This window comes from Falco rusticolus, chromosome 3 (assembly GCF_015220075.1).
Source record: "Falco rusticolus isolate bFalRus1 chromosome 3, bFalRus1.pri, whole genome shotgun sequence".
Classification (NCBI taxonomy): domain Eukaryota; kingdom Metazoa; phylum Chordata; class Aves; order Falconiformes; family Falconidae; genus Falco; species Falco rusticolus.
In genome coordinates, this window is record NC_051189.1 from 17,037,872 (window position 1) to 17,051,586 (window position 13,715).

General features: G+C 45.5%; 1 protein-coding gene across 20 annotated transcripts in view; it reads left to right on the forward strand.

Moving 5' to 3' along the window:
- The first annotated feature begins 630 nt into the window (after nucleotides 1-630).
- Nucleotides 631-13,715, forward strand: part of MTSS1 (MTSS I-BAR domain containing 1) — a 127,105-nt gene continuing 114,020 nt past the window's right edge. For 11 of the 20 annotated variants that reach the window (XM_037381628.1, XM_037381637.1, XM_037381623.1 and 8 more), the window contains exon 1: nucleotides 633-1,372. In XM_037381628.1, coding sequence (XP_037237525.1) covers nucleotides 1,301-1,372 — 72 coding nt within the window. In that variant the 5' untranslated portion in view covers nucleotides 633-1,300. Of the gene's footprint in view, nucleotides 1,373-13,715 lie in introns of all 20 variants that reach the window. The other 9 variants (XM_037381618.1, XM_037381629.1, XM_037381638.1 and 6 more) reach the window with 2 other exon arrangements.

Genomic DNA, 13,715 nt, shown 5'->3' on the forward strand with positions numbered 1-13,715 from the left:
CCGCGTGTGGGTTACCGTTGTGACATAGCTGTGCACAGTATTTATTGCCTGATGTGCCTGCTCGTGTCTTGCTTGTTCAGGGGGCTCAGGGCAAACACCACCTGCTCATTAAAGCTGCCCTGGAGCTCCCTGAGCTCCCTCTCCAAGTTAAACGATTCCTAATTAAAAACAAAAGACCTTTCCATAAGTGATCAATTTAATAAATTTTCACCACAATACCGCCTTGCATTCGTGGGCCAGAGCAAACTAACAGCCCCTGTCGGCTGTACCACGCCAGGGGCTTTATCTTCCGTTGCCTGTAACTTCGCTTGGGCAGTTTGAGCTCAGGTGTCCTAAAGCGCTAGGCTGAGGCAGATGTTCTTCAGCAGAAACAGCCGCATTTTGACAGTTTCGGGAGAAACACACCCTTCAGCCTAGCGTTAGCCAGCCCGGGCGGCGCTTTGCGCTGAGGGGGGAACGGGGGCACGGCCCCGCGGCGGGAACATCGCCTCACGGGCTGCGCGCGCCCCGGGGGGGCCCGCTCGCGCCCCGGCCGCGCCGGCACCCAATCAGCGGCCGCGCTGGTGACGCGCAGGGGCGGGGCGGGGCGGGGCGGGGCGGGGCGGGCGGTGGCGCCGCCGGGGGAGCGGCGGGCGGGCGGGCCGCGCTGCTCTGGAGAGGGCAGGCGGCGGGTCGGGTGCGGTAGCTGCAGGCTGGTCCGCCGGGGCCGGTACAGGCACCACCACCACCACTACCCCCGGCACTACCACCTCCTCGGCTGCCTCCCGGGGACCGGCTGAGCGCGCGGTCTCGGCCGTTTTTATATAGCTACATTTGGGGTTTTTACGTTGTTTTTTGGGGGTGTGCGGAGCTGGCGGGCTGCGGGCTGCCGCTGCCCTGAGCGCGCCGGGGGGCCGGTCGGGGCCGCCGCCACCGCCGGGGCTCGGGCCGTTATGCGCAGAGATGGACTCCGTGGCTGCCCGTGCGTGGGAGGATAGTGCCCGCTCGGCTCTGAGTCCCCGGGTGCTCCTCAGCGGGGCGGGGAGGTGTGTGTAGGAGAGGCGACCGTAGCACTGGATTTTTATTTATCCTCCCCCCCACCCCCTCCAATCTGTATATTTTTAGAGGTGTAGATAGATAGGGGTTCAGGTGTGTTGGTGGGGTTTTTTGTTCCCCTTTTGCCTAGATTGGCTTGTTTGCCGCACCCCCCCCCCCCTTTTTTTTTTCGTGAGGTGGGAAACTGGGGTGTCTTAATTTTTCTTTAGCTTAGTAGTGAAATCGCAGCAGTTTCTGCCGCCTCCAGTGCGCTCGAGTGAGGAAAATGGAGGCTGTGATAGAGAAGGAATGTAGTGCGCTTGGAGGGCTCTTCCAGACCATCATAAGCGACATGAAGGTAAGAGACTGAAGTGTCTTGGGGGGGGTGGGGGGGGTGCAGGTGAGAGGAGACCTCTCCCCACCTGGCTCGGTGAAACTTTGCACTGTGGGATGCAGCCACATCGCAGGGGGTGGTGGCCTCACCCCCCACCGCGGCCCTGGGCTGCCGCCGCAGGGGACCCTGCCCCAAATGCTGGGTGCGTGTCCCACGACCCTGGAAGCAGCCCGGTGAAAGCAAGTCCCTTGGAAATGCTTCACACACACCCCTGCTGTGGTTTGGGGCTTGTGAGTTGCTTGCAGGACACCACCTCTCCCTCCTTCCTTCCCTCTTTTCTCTATCCTGTTCAAACATGCAAGCTGTTGTCTTGCACCAGGGTCAGCATTTTCCAAACCCATCTTTTTTTTTTTAATTTCTATTAATGTTTTCGTTTCTTTCCTCTTCCCCCCCCATCCCCTATTTTGGGCTGTCAGATCACTAGCAGAATAAATGCAGTGAGGCGGGAACGATGTGTGGAGGAGATGGGCACGGTGCGTGTCAGCTGTGGGGTGGGGCTGGAAAGGGCAACGTAGGGATTGCTGTGCCATGCTGATGGGTGCGATGGAAGCAAAAAAATTAAATAATCTCAGGCTGGAGATGCTCAAAAGTTGATTCGTACCTAGATTAAAATTGCTTTTCAGTCAGTTACATGGTATTATTTTCATGCTGTGTGTTCTCATGAGGGTGGTATTTGCTGCTTTCTGTACATGAATGCAAAGGTCTCAAATTGCCAGGGCGCTCCTCTCTACCAGCCATCAGAAATCTTGGACTGCGCCGACCCCTTCTGCCAAAGGGTCCCTTTGAGAGAGGTGCTCCCAATCTATCCTTGGCAGCCAAGGGCACTTCTGCAGGGTTTTCTTTGGATGAGCGGATGCCTCCTGCCCTTCGCTCGTGGAAATAAATAGCGTAACAGCGTTCCTGTGTTCTGCCAGTCATGCCTCCCCAAAACCCGGGGCTTGAGGTGCCCTGCCTCTGGCATGCGGCTGTACTGCAGAATACTGCAGTGTTCCCCTGGACAAGGGCAGCTTGTCTTCCTCCCAGGGCTGGCTGGGAAGGATGCGGTTGTTGGGAGATGCTGAGGGATGTAGCAGATAATGGGGGGACCTCTGTAATTTAAAGGCAGCGACTGTGCATGCTGTGCTTCTCCCAGCCAGGGGCATGGAATTTCTTTGGGTGTTTTAATCTGCGGGGCTGATGAGCAGGGAGGGCTGCGGGAGAAAAAGCCACGAAGTAGTGGTGGAGGAGGATGGGGTCTGCTCCAGGAGGGAGCCTGGCAGAGGTGAATGGCTTGTACTGTATTTTTTGGGGGGATGGAGAAGCTGTTTGCACTAGAAGTTATTTTTTGGCAAGGTTTCATATGCACTTTCCTCTCAACAGATCTTAGGAGACATTTAATTAAAAGCATGGCTTGTCAAAGAGCAGGCAGGTTGCCGAGAGGAGGGGGAGTGTGTGTGTGTAGCTGTCAAGACAATGCTGCAATCCTGGTGGTGGTGTTCCTCAGGCTCTCAGCCCCCTTGTATTTTTAATAATGCTGCGCTTTAAAATAAAACACACACACACACACCCCAAAAGCAGGAAATGATCAGAAATCCTGGAATCATTTTAGTGGGCTGTGCAGGGAGCATGCAGGAGATGTTCTGTTCCAGCTAAAGTATGGGTTTGGGTTTCAGCACAGAGGGACACCGAGTGTGTTTGTTCTCTGCTTCTTTCCATAAGTGATGTATTGGATATTTTTTTCTTGTTCTTAAGCAAATGGGCCTTTGCTGTGTGGGTTGGTTGTTGGGTTTGTTTTTCCCCTTACGCATTGTTACTTGCATGGGAATGCTGCTCATCAGAAACGTTGACATGGGCTTATGGAGATGGGCACAGGTGTGAATGTTTTTTTCTTAATCCTCCATAGTAGTGGAACCTGTTTTGTGAACTGGCAATTACAGGGATGTGGGGGGTGAGGTGGGTGTTGAGAGTGGGAAGAGGTGTGGAGGGAATCATGGCAGATCTTTAGCAGCATGGTGGTTGTTGCTGTTTAAAAAAATCTGCTCGTTATTTACCATGAGTAGAACAAATAATTTTTACCTGTTATTCAGTTTGATGCAGCTAATGCCATACTGCTGATGAAGCATTGGGATTCTTTGTGAATAGTGCACAAAGGATCATGACAATTTCTAAGAAAAAGTAGCTATTTTTTACAGCTAACCAGAACCTTTCAAGTAATCATACCTTTAGTAGTAAAGTGAAAATTAGCATTTTAAGTGCTGTTTCACGTAGTCAGGTCTGTGTGGGCAGGCTTCTGGCAGAATCTTGGAGATGTTGCGTAGGGGTCTGCCCACACATACCCAAGCGCACTATCTGTGCTTCTTTCTCATCACAGGCTGTGATCAAGGCCCCACATGCCCTGCAGTGCTGAGGGAATTGCTGCAGCATCTGCCTTTTTTTTAACTAAATAATTTGCAGGTTTGTTTTATCATATGCATTGCTCTGCCTTAAACTTAGTTGTAAGGATGGCAGGGTTAATCAGCAGCGTATTAAAATTACTCTGAAGTCTTGCCAGTGGATGCAGATGGGTGCTGCAGCCAAGGTGATGAAGATACAGTATGCATGGACTGATTTTTCTCTTTGTTCGCAGTAACAGAGAACTAGCTCAGGTGTACCTGTTGTTTATTTTGAGCTCTCCTTGATCTCGACAAGGTTACAGAAACTGGAATTATAATCCTGAGTAATGTGATTGTCTCCGCTTGTCTCCATACTGTGTTAACTTTAAAACTTAATGGGGGCAATATATGCCAGTGTGACTACACGTCACATTTTTTGATAGCAAGATTCTCTCTTGCATGCAGAGGTCTCTTGACCTGCCCTTAGTATTTTCTCCAGGAACCCCAAATTTCTCTCCATCTTCTACTAAAAATAATGTTGTGGCTAATATGCAACAGAACGAGCTCCAGAATAATTCAGCGTAAAGCTAAGTGATTTAGAGGAATGATGTTACTGAGTTAAATATAAGAATGGTTACTAAACATCCCATTTATACGGCACTTTATATCTGGAACTTCAGTTCCCTGACAAGGGAAACCCATGCCTTCCGTGCAAGGCAAGGCTCACGCCTGTTGAGTGGTGTGTGGTGTACATGGTGACGGGGTTGTTTGTGGGAAGTCCACAGTGGGAATTGTACTTGGCCATTGTGCTCTAGAATTGGGCTCAATGCTTTGAGATTTCAGGATCAGATTAAAGAATCATAAAGGTGAGAAAAACTCAGCCCATCCCATCCTTACGTTTTGGTCCATTGTCACAGCCCTGGTGTTTCCTATGATACATCACTGAGTACGTGGCAGTTACAATTTGTAACATTCTTATGCAAGATTTTTTTTCAAAGCAATCAAAGTTTATAAAAGCAAAAATAAAATGTGTATGTCCCTTCAGAGGAGTAGTTTTGTGTGCCGCATGCAAGCACTGCGCGTTTCTCTTTGAACACAGCATACTTTCTGTAGCTCCCTGTGGGAAGGGAGCATTTGATCTGAATGGTTTGTAACTCATTTCTGGCAATTGAGAAGTGAGATGCTGCAACGTGCTGTTAACTTCAGTATTTCTTGTAGTGCAAAGCAAATCAGTGCACATAGTTTTTGGGAGGGCCTGTTGTGGATCTTTTTCGAAAGGTCTTGTCTTCTCATGCAGATCAGATTCTCTTTAATGCTGCTTTTCCTTCTGAGCCTTGATTGTTCCATTCGTTTTAATCACATTGTTCTCTGCTATCTTGAAGGCAAAAGGAAAACAAGAAAACACCTCTGAAAACATTGAGATTGGCAGTGCTTGTAGTTCATCACTTGCTTGATGCTGGTTCTTTTGCTTTTTGCATGTTCTTTATTTGTCTTGCCTCTTCTGTCAGCATGTGTTTTGGCAGGTCAGGGGCTTGTTGTTTCTCCACAGCGCGACATCCTCAGGGTGGGCATGGAGGGGAGGATGAATAATGAGCAGCTGGGCGATCTCAGGTCGTCTGGGACTTCATTTAAACGAAGCAGGAGAATTTACTAAATTTTTATGGGTCTGGTGCAGATTTACCAATTGGTTTCACTCATCTCCCTGCATGTGAGGGACGTGTAGGTGTAAGGAGGACTGCGAACATCATCCTGTTGGTGAATAAACCCAAGGTTCCTAAAGGAGGAGTGAAATTTTAGAAAATTTAAAAATTATTTTAAGTGTATGTGCCTCATTTATAGTTGTTTAGCTGAAAACTCAATAAAATCAACCTTTTGCTTTTGGTAATAACCTCTACTTTAATACTATAAAGGAGGTGAACCCTTCCATTCACTCCATTGCTGCTGCTGGGACTCTTGGATGAGGCGGTGGTGCACCGTTGCTTTCAGCCATGCAAAGCTTTTGGTCAAAACAGAAGAGAGCATATGGGCATGAGAAACATTTGTGGTTTTGCAGCCCCTTATCTCCTCTTAGGAAGCAACCTGGGAGCAGCAGTGTTTTAATCTTGCTTTTTGTGGAAGATGCTGCTGGAAGGTGCCCACTTCAAGGTCTAAGAGCCATTTGTTAAGTTGGCCCGATTTGCTTGCGAGGGATGGCCTTCCACTATTCACATGAATAATATAAATTGAGTGGAAAAAATATTTGATGGAACAAATAGAAATGCTGAGACGGTTACTATGGGAAGTACAGCTGCAGGTCCTCTGCATTCGTGTTAATCCAAGGGACAGCCCATACTTATCAGAGAATCTGGGCAAATTTGTTTTTCCTTGACATGCCATAATACAACAGGTCTTCTGCAGCTGTGCTTTGTTTGAAACTTGGGATCTCTGTGGAGATTAGGAATGTTCAGTTCAATGATTTTAAGGTCTAGGCTCAATCCAGCTGTGAAGGATGATAACTATTGTAAAAGAAAACAAATGTTTCACATGCAACAGACAGGTACACTTGGAGAGGAAAGGACATCTCTGTTCTCCCTTTCCCATGTGTGCTGTGTTGCACTACCATGTCCCTTGCATGACAGTCTTGAGGGCAACTGATCAGTTCCAAACCTAGCAAATTGATGTTTCTTTCCCTTCGCCAAAAAGTGTGAAATGAGTTCATTTCCTCTCTATGCAGCTTTTCTTCCCCCTTGTGTTTTTTTTTTTTTTTTTTATTTCCTTAAAGGTTTTCCCACCGAGGTATTTCAGGCTTAGCTGCCTGCACTGATTTCTTACTCCTGCTGCCTCCCAACAACCTGCTCGCCCAAATGGTTTGCATACACTGAAATTCCTTGCCTTTTCCAAGCAGCTGCAGTATCGTTCTGCATCTTGGAATCTTGGAAGGCAAGGGAGTGACATGCAGCAAAGGCTAAATGATAGTGCAGGAAGAGAGCCACTGCATGCCTGCTTACATGCTGGAGTTCAAGCAACAGGCATAGCTGGGAACATACATACAAGTAATTTATTTTTTAGGGACACATTCTTTCTTGATCCAAATATTCCTGTGTGAGTGTAAACAATTTATACAACTGCCGAGCATTCGCTACCTAAGTGTGTGCGAGGCTGGCTTATTTGGTGGCATACCTGGGGCAAGGATCTTTAATGTCTGTTAAGAGTACTCCTTTTGGATCTGGCAGGATGCCAAGATCTGCATAATAGGGTTTGCAAGGTTTTAAGTGTGGAAGGAGTTGTACAGCGCTGCATGATTCACAATTGACTGAACAAATGTTGGAGGACGAGAAGTCTGTGTGGATTACTGGCTCGGTGCGGGTTAATACCTAACAGAGGGTGATATTCAGGGAAGTTTGCCGCTTCCTTCCTCAGTTCTGAGTGTGCATAAGCTGCACCAAAATCTTTGATACAAAATACCTAAAACCCCAAATTTTTTTTGCTATGTTTTATTCAAAGTACAAAAGCTGCAACAGTTGATGGAGTGTTCCTGTAAATAGCATCTTCTGCTTAACGGCCTGTGTGTTTTCAGCTTCTGGAAAACATTTTTAAGGTTCATGGTCTACCCAGAGACGGTGTGGTCTGGAAGATAAGCAGAAAGCATTACATGACAGAGAGCAGAAAAGGAACTGTATCTAAAAAAGGCTTTTTGGTCTCATTCAGAGCATGCAAAGATGGGTACAGAGAGGTTTGAGTTAGTACTGTAAAGAGGCTACTCAAAAGACTACATATAGAAATGTACTTCCCCCTTCAAGTGTATGTTTTCAGTTTCAAAATTGTCTGCCTTGATACTGGACGGTGCCAAACACTGCCCTGTTCGCTGACATCTGTGCAGACCTTTAAGGACGTTGATTGACTTCTTCCTGCTGGGCTGTGAGATAGCTTGAATGCTGAGATGTTTCGAAGGATTGGAGACAAAATGTCTGGTAGCTTTGTGGTTAAGACTATAGCAGCTTTCATCTTCAAAGTGCTCTGTGTGTGACTTAGATCCAAAGAATGGCTCCCATTTTACAGAAGGGCAAGCTATGGCTTCAGGTTCAGTGGCTTCTACTCCTTTCCCCTAGGACAAGAAGGAATTGAGTGCATCTAGAGCATGGAGTTAATGAGGGGATGGTTTTTAAGCTCCCAGTACAATACATGTTTCTGTCTGCACATACATACCACTTTGTTGTTACTGCTTAAGACATATTGCTGTTCCGCCCTTGTGATAACCTAGTGTTTGCAGGCAGAAGAGATGACATTTAGAAATGACTGGTCAGCTCTCAACACAAGTGTCTTGAACTCCTCCTCTGTAACTGAAATTATGGGACATCGCAGTTTCTTAGTGGAGAAGTCTGACTGGTGCATCTTACCCATAGGTCAATCATGAAGAATTTGGCCGTTTGGCTTGTGAGGCTGGTGAGTGAGCTCTGCATGGTCAACACTTCTGGTCAACAACCATAGGTGTTGTGTAGTTCATTTTTATTCTAGGATGCTAGCTGGAGTATAAACACTGTTTAACAAATTACTTTGGATATTTTTAAAAAGAACACTTGCAGGAATGAACTTGTGTTGGTGTGCGCAATACTAGCGATGAGTGTGTTAACTAGACATTTGGCTCATGGTACAAAAAGGCTCAGACTTGTTCCCATTTTTGTCTTCCACACAAACTACCACCATGCTTCTCACCCAAGCATGGGATTATTTTTTTTTGCCACATAAGTCACGTGTGTGCTTTACATCTCAGAAGCCGTTTGTGTAGTGGCTTAATTTGGGATGTTTTGTTAATAAAGGTTTATTTGTGATGAGATGCCTCCTAACAAAATCATCCATGAGCAAACCTCATGAATGCTTATTGTCCGTGAGCAAACCAAATATCTAACTCTGAGCTTGAAAGTGATTATTTCTCTTATAAGTGAAATGGAAAGTAGCCTGTGACAAGTGTAGTTGCGCTTTACTGTCTGGCCAAAGTTCATCAAGCCCTAAAAACTTTGGTACCTGGCTGCTGCCTTCTCCCCAGTGAGATACTTCTGTGGTCAACTCAGATGCTTGTCAGTACTTTGGCAATAGATACTGCCACTTCTTGGGTCCTTGAGATTGTTTTGACTGTGTGATGGAGATTGTGTTTAGTGAATGCTCGGAAATTAGGGTTTCTCCTTGCTTGGGAAGAACTGATGAGATGTTGGTGGTGTCGGTGGCATTACCAACACGGAGCTGTTGGCTCGAGGCTGTCCTGTGCAGGCATTCACTTCAATGACTGCCTCCTGATATTTTAATTATCTTTGTTTTGATCCAACTGAAATATTGTGGGTTTAGAAAATAGCTGCCGAGTATGCACAGTGGCCACTTAATGATTGAGTGGATGAAAGGCGGTATTGATGAGTCTCTGAGGAGAAATCTGCTATTCAGACTTGCAAACATGTTTAGACCTGCAGGGAAGAACGTGGAACTAAACGCTTCCTCTGGAAGACTACTTAATGTCCATCTTTTTTTAATGTAGCATGGGATAAAAGGTCTCTAGAAGCTGTGGCTCCTTGTTCTCCCTGCCCCGTGAATAACTTCCTGTGTTTATAGAGATGGAGAGACTGTAGGTTTATGCATGATTTCTCACAGTATGTGTATAACTTTTGTTTGCTAATTACCCAATCTTGAATTTAAACCACGAAGTGGCTGTTTTGGAGCAGAGTTCCTTCATCTTACAAACCATGAAACTGGGCTGTGGACAGGACAGATTTGACGTGTTCCCTATTGATGTAGCAAGGGGGCCCACGAGCTGGGTTGTAAGCCAGGATGCCATACAGCAACCAAAGGGGATGAGTTTTTATGGGTCCTTGCTGTACTACAAATTGAAGTCACGACCATGGGGCAACTGGTGTCCTCCACTGGGAATGTTTTAATATGGGATGGTGCAGTGCAGGCTTTATTATAATACAAATTAAAGACTCTAGAGCTCTAACAACAGAATGATACCAGACTTAGGCTCCCTCCCTCTTTAGATGGTTGGTGAGGTCTAAGAAACACCTGTGTTCTTTCTAAGAAGTGCTGCATTTCAGTGCTCAGGGATCTGGGCATTCTTTAGAGCTCATCAGGTGGTGTAGGAGTGTAGAAATAACTGATACCTATGTGTATCTTCCCCAGTGGGGTGATGACCTTTTTCTGGACTTTCCCAATTGGATTTCAGTCTTGACTTTCTCAAGGTATCATGCTATTATCTGTTTTTCTCAGTGGCCTAATACTCTGTTGAGGCTGAAACCCAGTTTTGAAAATACTAAATGAGTAGTTCTGCAATGCATAGAGGAAATATTCAGTTGACAGTTTTCTTAATAGCATATGAGATGTCTTTGGTAGTGTTTTGTTGCATAATTTGCAATGTTGTGATAATGTATCACCTTGTGAAAGCAAAGCTTGGCATGCCTATTTATACTGTGCATGCTGAGGGAAACACATTTCTAACCCTGCCGTTCACTAAAGTGGCAGAAATCATGGAATAGGTTTATGGATACAAGACTTTGATTTTAATTGCCCCTGCTTTCTTTCCTGAAGGGTAGTTACAGGCTAAATGACATCTTAATCTGATCTTTGACAAGCTTTTACTTTCACTTGCATGCACTATAATCTCTCAAACCCTCAGTTTGTACCTGTCTCCTCCTCCATTCAGTAATGTGTGCGTTCAGCTCTTGCTGTGAAGTCCTGTGAAGTTCATGTCTTGTCTTTTGCTGTTGATGACTTTTCATTCCCGGCCCAGCAAACATTCTGCACAAGTTGAGAGTCTCTTTTGCTCTGGAGCTAAGCTCAAACTTCCCCTGTGCATGGCAAGACCTTTGACTTAGAAAGACAGAAGGGGCTTTGCAGCCAGGTTGTCCCTTTCCATGCCTTGTGGGAGTATGAAGCTTTCCTAGAAGACCTCTGTATAAGTGTGTTACTCTTCCTTAAGGAGTTCCAGTGAAAGGAAGTTCCCTGACCTTTCAGAGTTGTCTGTTAACTGGTCTTATAGTTGGATGGATTGTCTGACCTGAAACTTCTCTGCTGCAAGCAAAACTGACTGTTTCTTGTCCTGCACCACTAGAAAACAGCTGATGGACAACATCAGTCTATGGGATGCTCTTGAAATCAGTATTGGGACTTTGATGATTCAGTTCTGGTTTTGAATTTAAGAAATGGAGGGTAGATATAGAGGGTAGATTTAGACTGGACACGACAGAGATACTTTTTTTTAATTATGAGCATAGCGAGGCAGTGAAGCAGGTTGCCAGAAGTTGTGGATGATCCATCATTGGAAGTGTTCATGTTCAATTTGGATGGGACTTGGAACAACCTGATCTAATGAAAATTGCTAATTACCCAATCTTGAATTTAAACCACGAAGTGGCTGCTTTGGAGCTGAGTTTCTTCGTCTTACAAACCATAAAACTGGGCTGTGGAGAGGACATGTTAGACTAGATGGTCTTTAAAGGTCCCTTCTAATTCAAACCATTTTATAATTCTGTATATTTGAAATGAGGTAGATTAAACCAAAGTAGTCATGGCATAGGTGCCATAGATGTCTCTGCATCTTCATGAAGACTGAAGTCTCTGTTGCCAGCAAAATTTACGTTTCAGTCCGTTGAAAGGTTGAGACTATCCCGGTGAACGATTGGGAAACAGATGCAGCTTAGAAAGCTTCATGAGGTAGGCTCTTGAATTGTTTATTTTTCAAGCTAGAAAGAGGCAGAGCCAGCAAGCAGAATTTTTTTTGATGGAGAAGAGCAATTATGAACTTTGTGTAAGATGATGTTCATTCTCTGCTCACCTGTGTGTTACAGGAGTTTTGTGGTTTGTTAAAAGGCTAGGCAATCCTGTTCATGAGTCATGAACTTGGCTATATCTGTGAGTTGCCCAGAGGAACATCTTAGTGTTTGGTAGCGCTTTGTAACTCCTGCAGTTGTGGCTAGCCAAGTACCTTTTTCCCCAGTACACTACTAATTCTTTTAGAAAAGAGGAAAAACTTCCAGTGCCAGATGTAAGCTGGAAAGGGAAACTGATTGTCAGCCATTGCATCTTCCCATGTGTTGAGACATCTGTGACCAGAACCCTTTCTTCTTTTTTCAGGCTGTCTTTGTTTTCTTGTCCCCTCCACTTTTTCCTGTTTTTGCCTGTTGAGCGCCCCCCTGGAAAAGTGATAGTCTCTGTGTGCAAACCATACATGCTTGTCCAGGCCATCCTTGGTGCGTAACATCTATGACTTGGTGTGGTGTCCAGCATGATAAAGTCTGTTTGCTACTTGGAGGTAGTGTAGTGAATGCCATAGAAGTGAGATATTCATAATAATCCTTGTGATTCTGATATCTGATAAAACTATATTTCAAAAAATCTGTTTTCAGCATAATTTACTTTGGAGGGGTAGGGGGACACGTGCTGGAGCAAAGTTACAATTTTTGTTCCAAAAACAGATGTATTTGGATGTGTTACTAGGGTGTGAAGTTCTGTAACAGTGACGTGTATTTGAGACTCGGCTTTTTACGTGGCCATAGCTGAGTGATTTACAGTGAGGTGGAGAAGTCCTAACTCCTGTAGCCTGTGTAATGTTTTTTTTCCCCATTTTACTGAAGTCTGCAGGTAGTCATTGTTCAGTACTCTTGTGGAAAGCATGCAGTTCTTGCTTTGATAACCGGTGAGATAAAACTAAGGCACTGGTTACCTGGTCCCTTTCTCTTCTACCATTTTAGCTGGACCAGCCAAAATTAAGATTCTGAATTTGTTCTACTGCAGAGCAGCTCTCTGTCTCTCTTCCCCTGTCCCAAGGCTTAGATGGGCTGTTGCAGTGAATAAAATACCAAACTGATTTTGCTGCTTTTGTACTCAAGTGTCCCAGCAAGAGCTGATAATAGGGCTGGAAAGCTTTGATACATGAAAGCACTTAAAAGAACACTGTTGAGGGTTTTTAGGAGATGTGATGCCTCTTGTCTGTGGGAGCTGGGATGCATGGAAATATATCATTAAAGGTGGTGTCTTTTCTGTTAATGGAAAAAGAAGAATCATAACTTCTCAGCAGAAGGAGTGACAGAACGGTTTTAAACTGTCAAGACTGCTGATACTAAAGTTGTAATCTTAGATAAATACAACAGTCTGGGTTCCTAATCTTGCTATTAGATATAATCAATAACAAATTAAGTAAATAGGATCCTTTGCTGCAAGTCTGCCCTTCCTTTATTGAGAAATCACGGAGTTTCTCATCTGGGTCTCTTCTTACTCCTACTAGCAGGACTGCTGGCCTGAAAGGAAGGGAAAACCAAACTTCAATAAATCTCGTACAGAGCTGAGTTTGTGTAGGGTGGCTGTACTTGTTCACCAAAAAATAAAATAAAAAAAATAAATCTTCAGTTCTTTATCTACCCAGGGTTCCAGGGTTTAAGTGTTCCTTCCAAAGCTGCCCATTAGTGATCGTTGCCTGCTCTTTCCTGGTGTAGTGGGCTGAGCTGCCAGGCATCCACCTGGCTGTCCTCTCATTCCTCCTCCTCCCCAACAAGATGGGGGAGAAAATACGATGAAAAAGCTCATGAATTGAAAAAGCTCATGGGTTGAGACAAAGACAAGGAGATGACTTACCAGTTACTGTCATGAACAAACCAGGCTTCACTGGGGAAGGTGATACTTATTGCCACTTAAAGTAATTTGAATGGTGAGGAAGACAGACAAAAATTAAAACATCTGCCCCTGTCTGTGGGTCTGCATGTTGGATGGGATTTCCCTGGCTAAAGATGGTCCCCCTGTGCTCCCCACCCCAGCAGCAGGCAGGGAGCTGTGCCCAGGAGCTGCGGCTATGGAGGACGCCGTCTGGCTGGATGCTGGCAGGTCTGGGTGTTGGTGTCTGGCACTTGCAAGTGCTTTGCCAACTCAGCCTGGTGCCTTTCAAACACTGGTTGTGGTGCCTGTCCCTGAGGGAAAGTTGTTTTGTGTCCCTAATTGCGGACTGG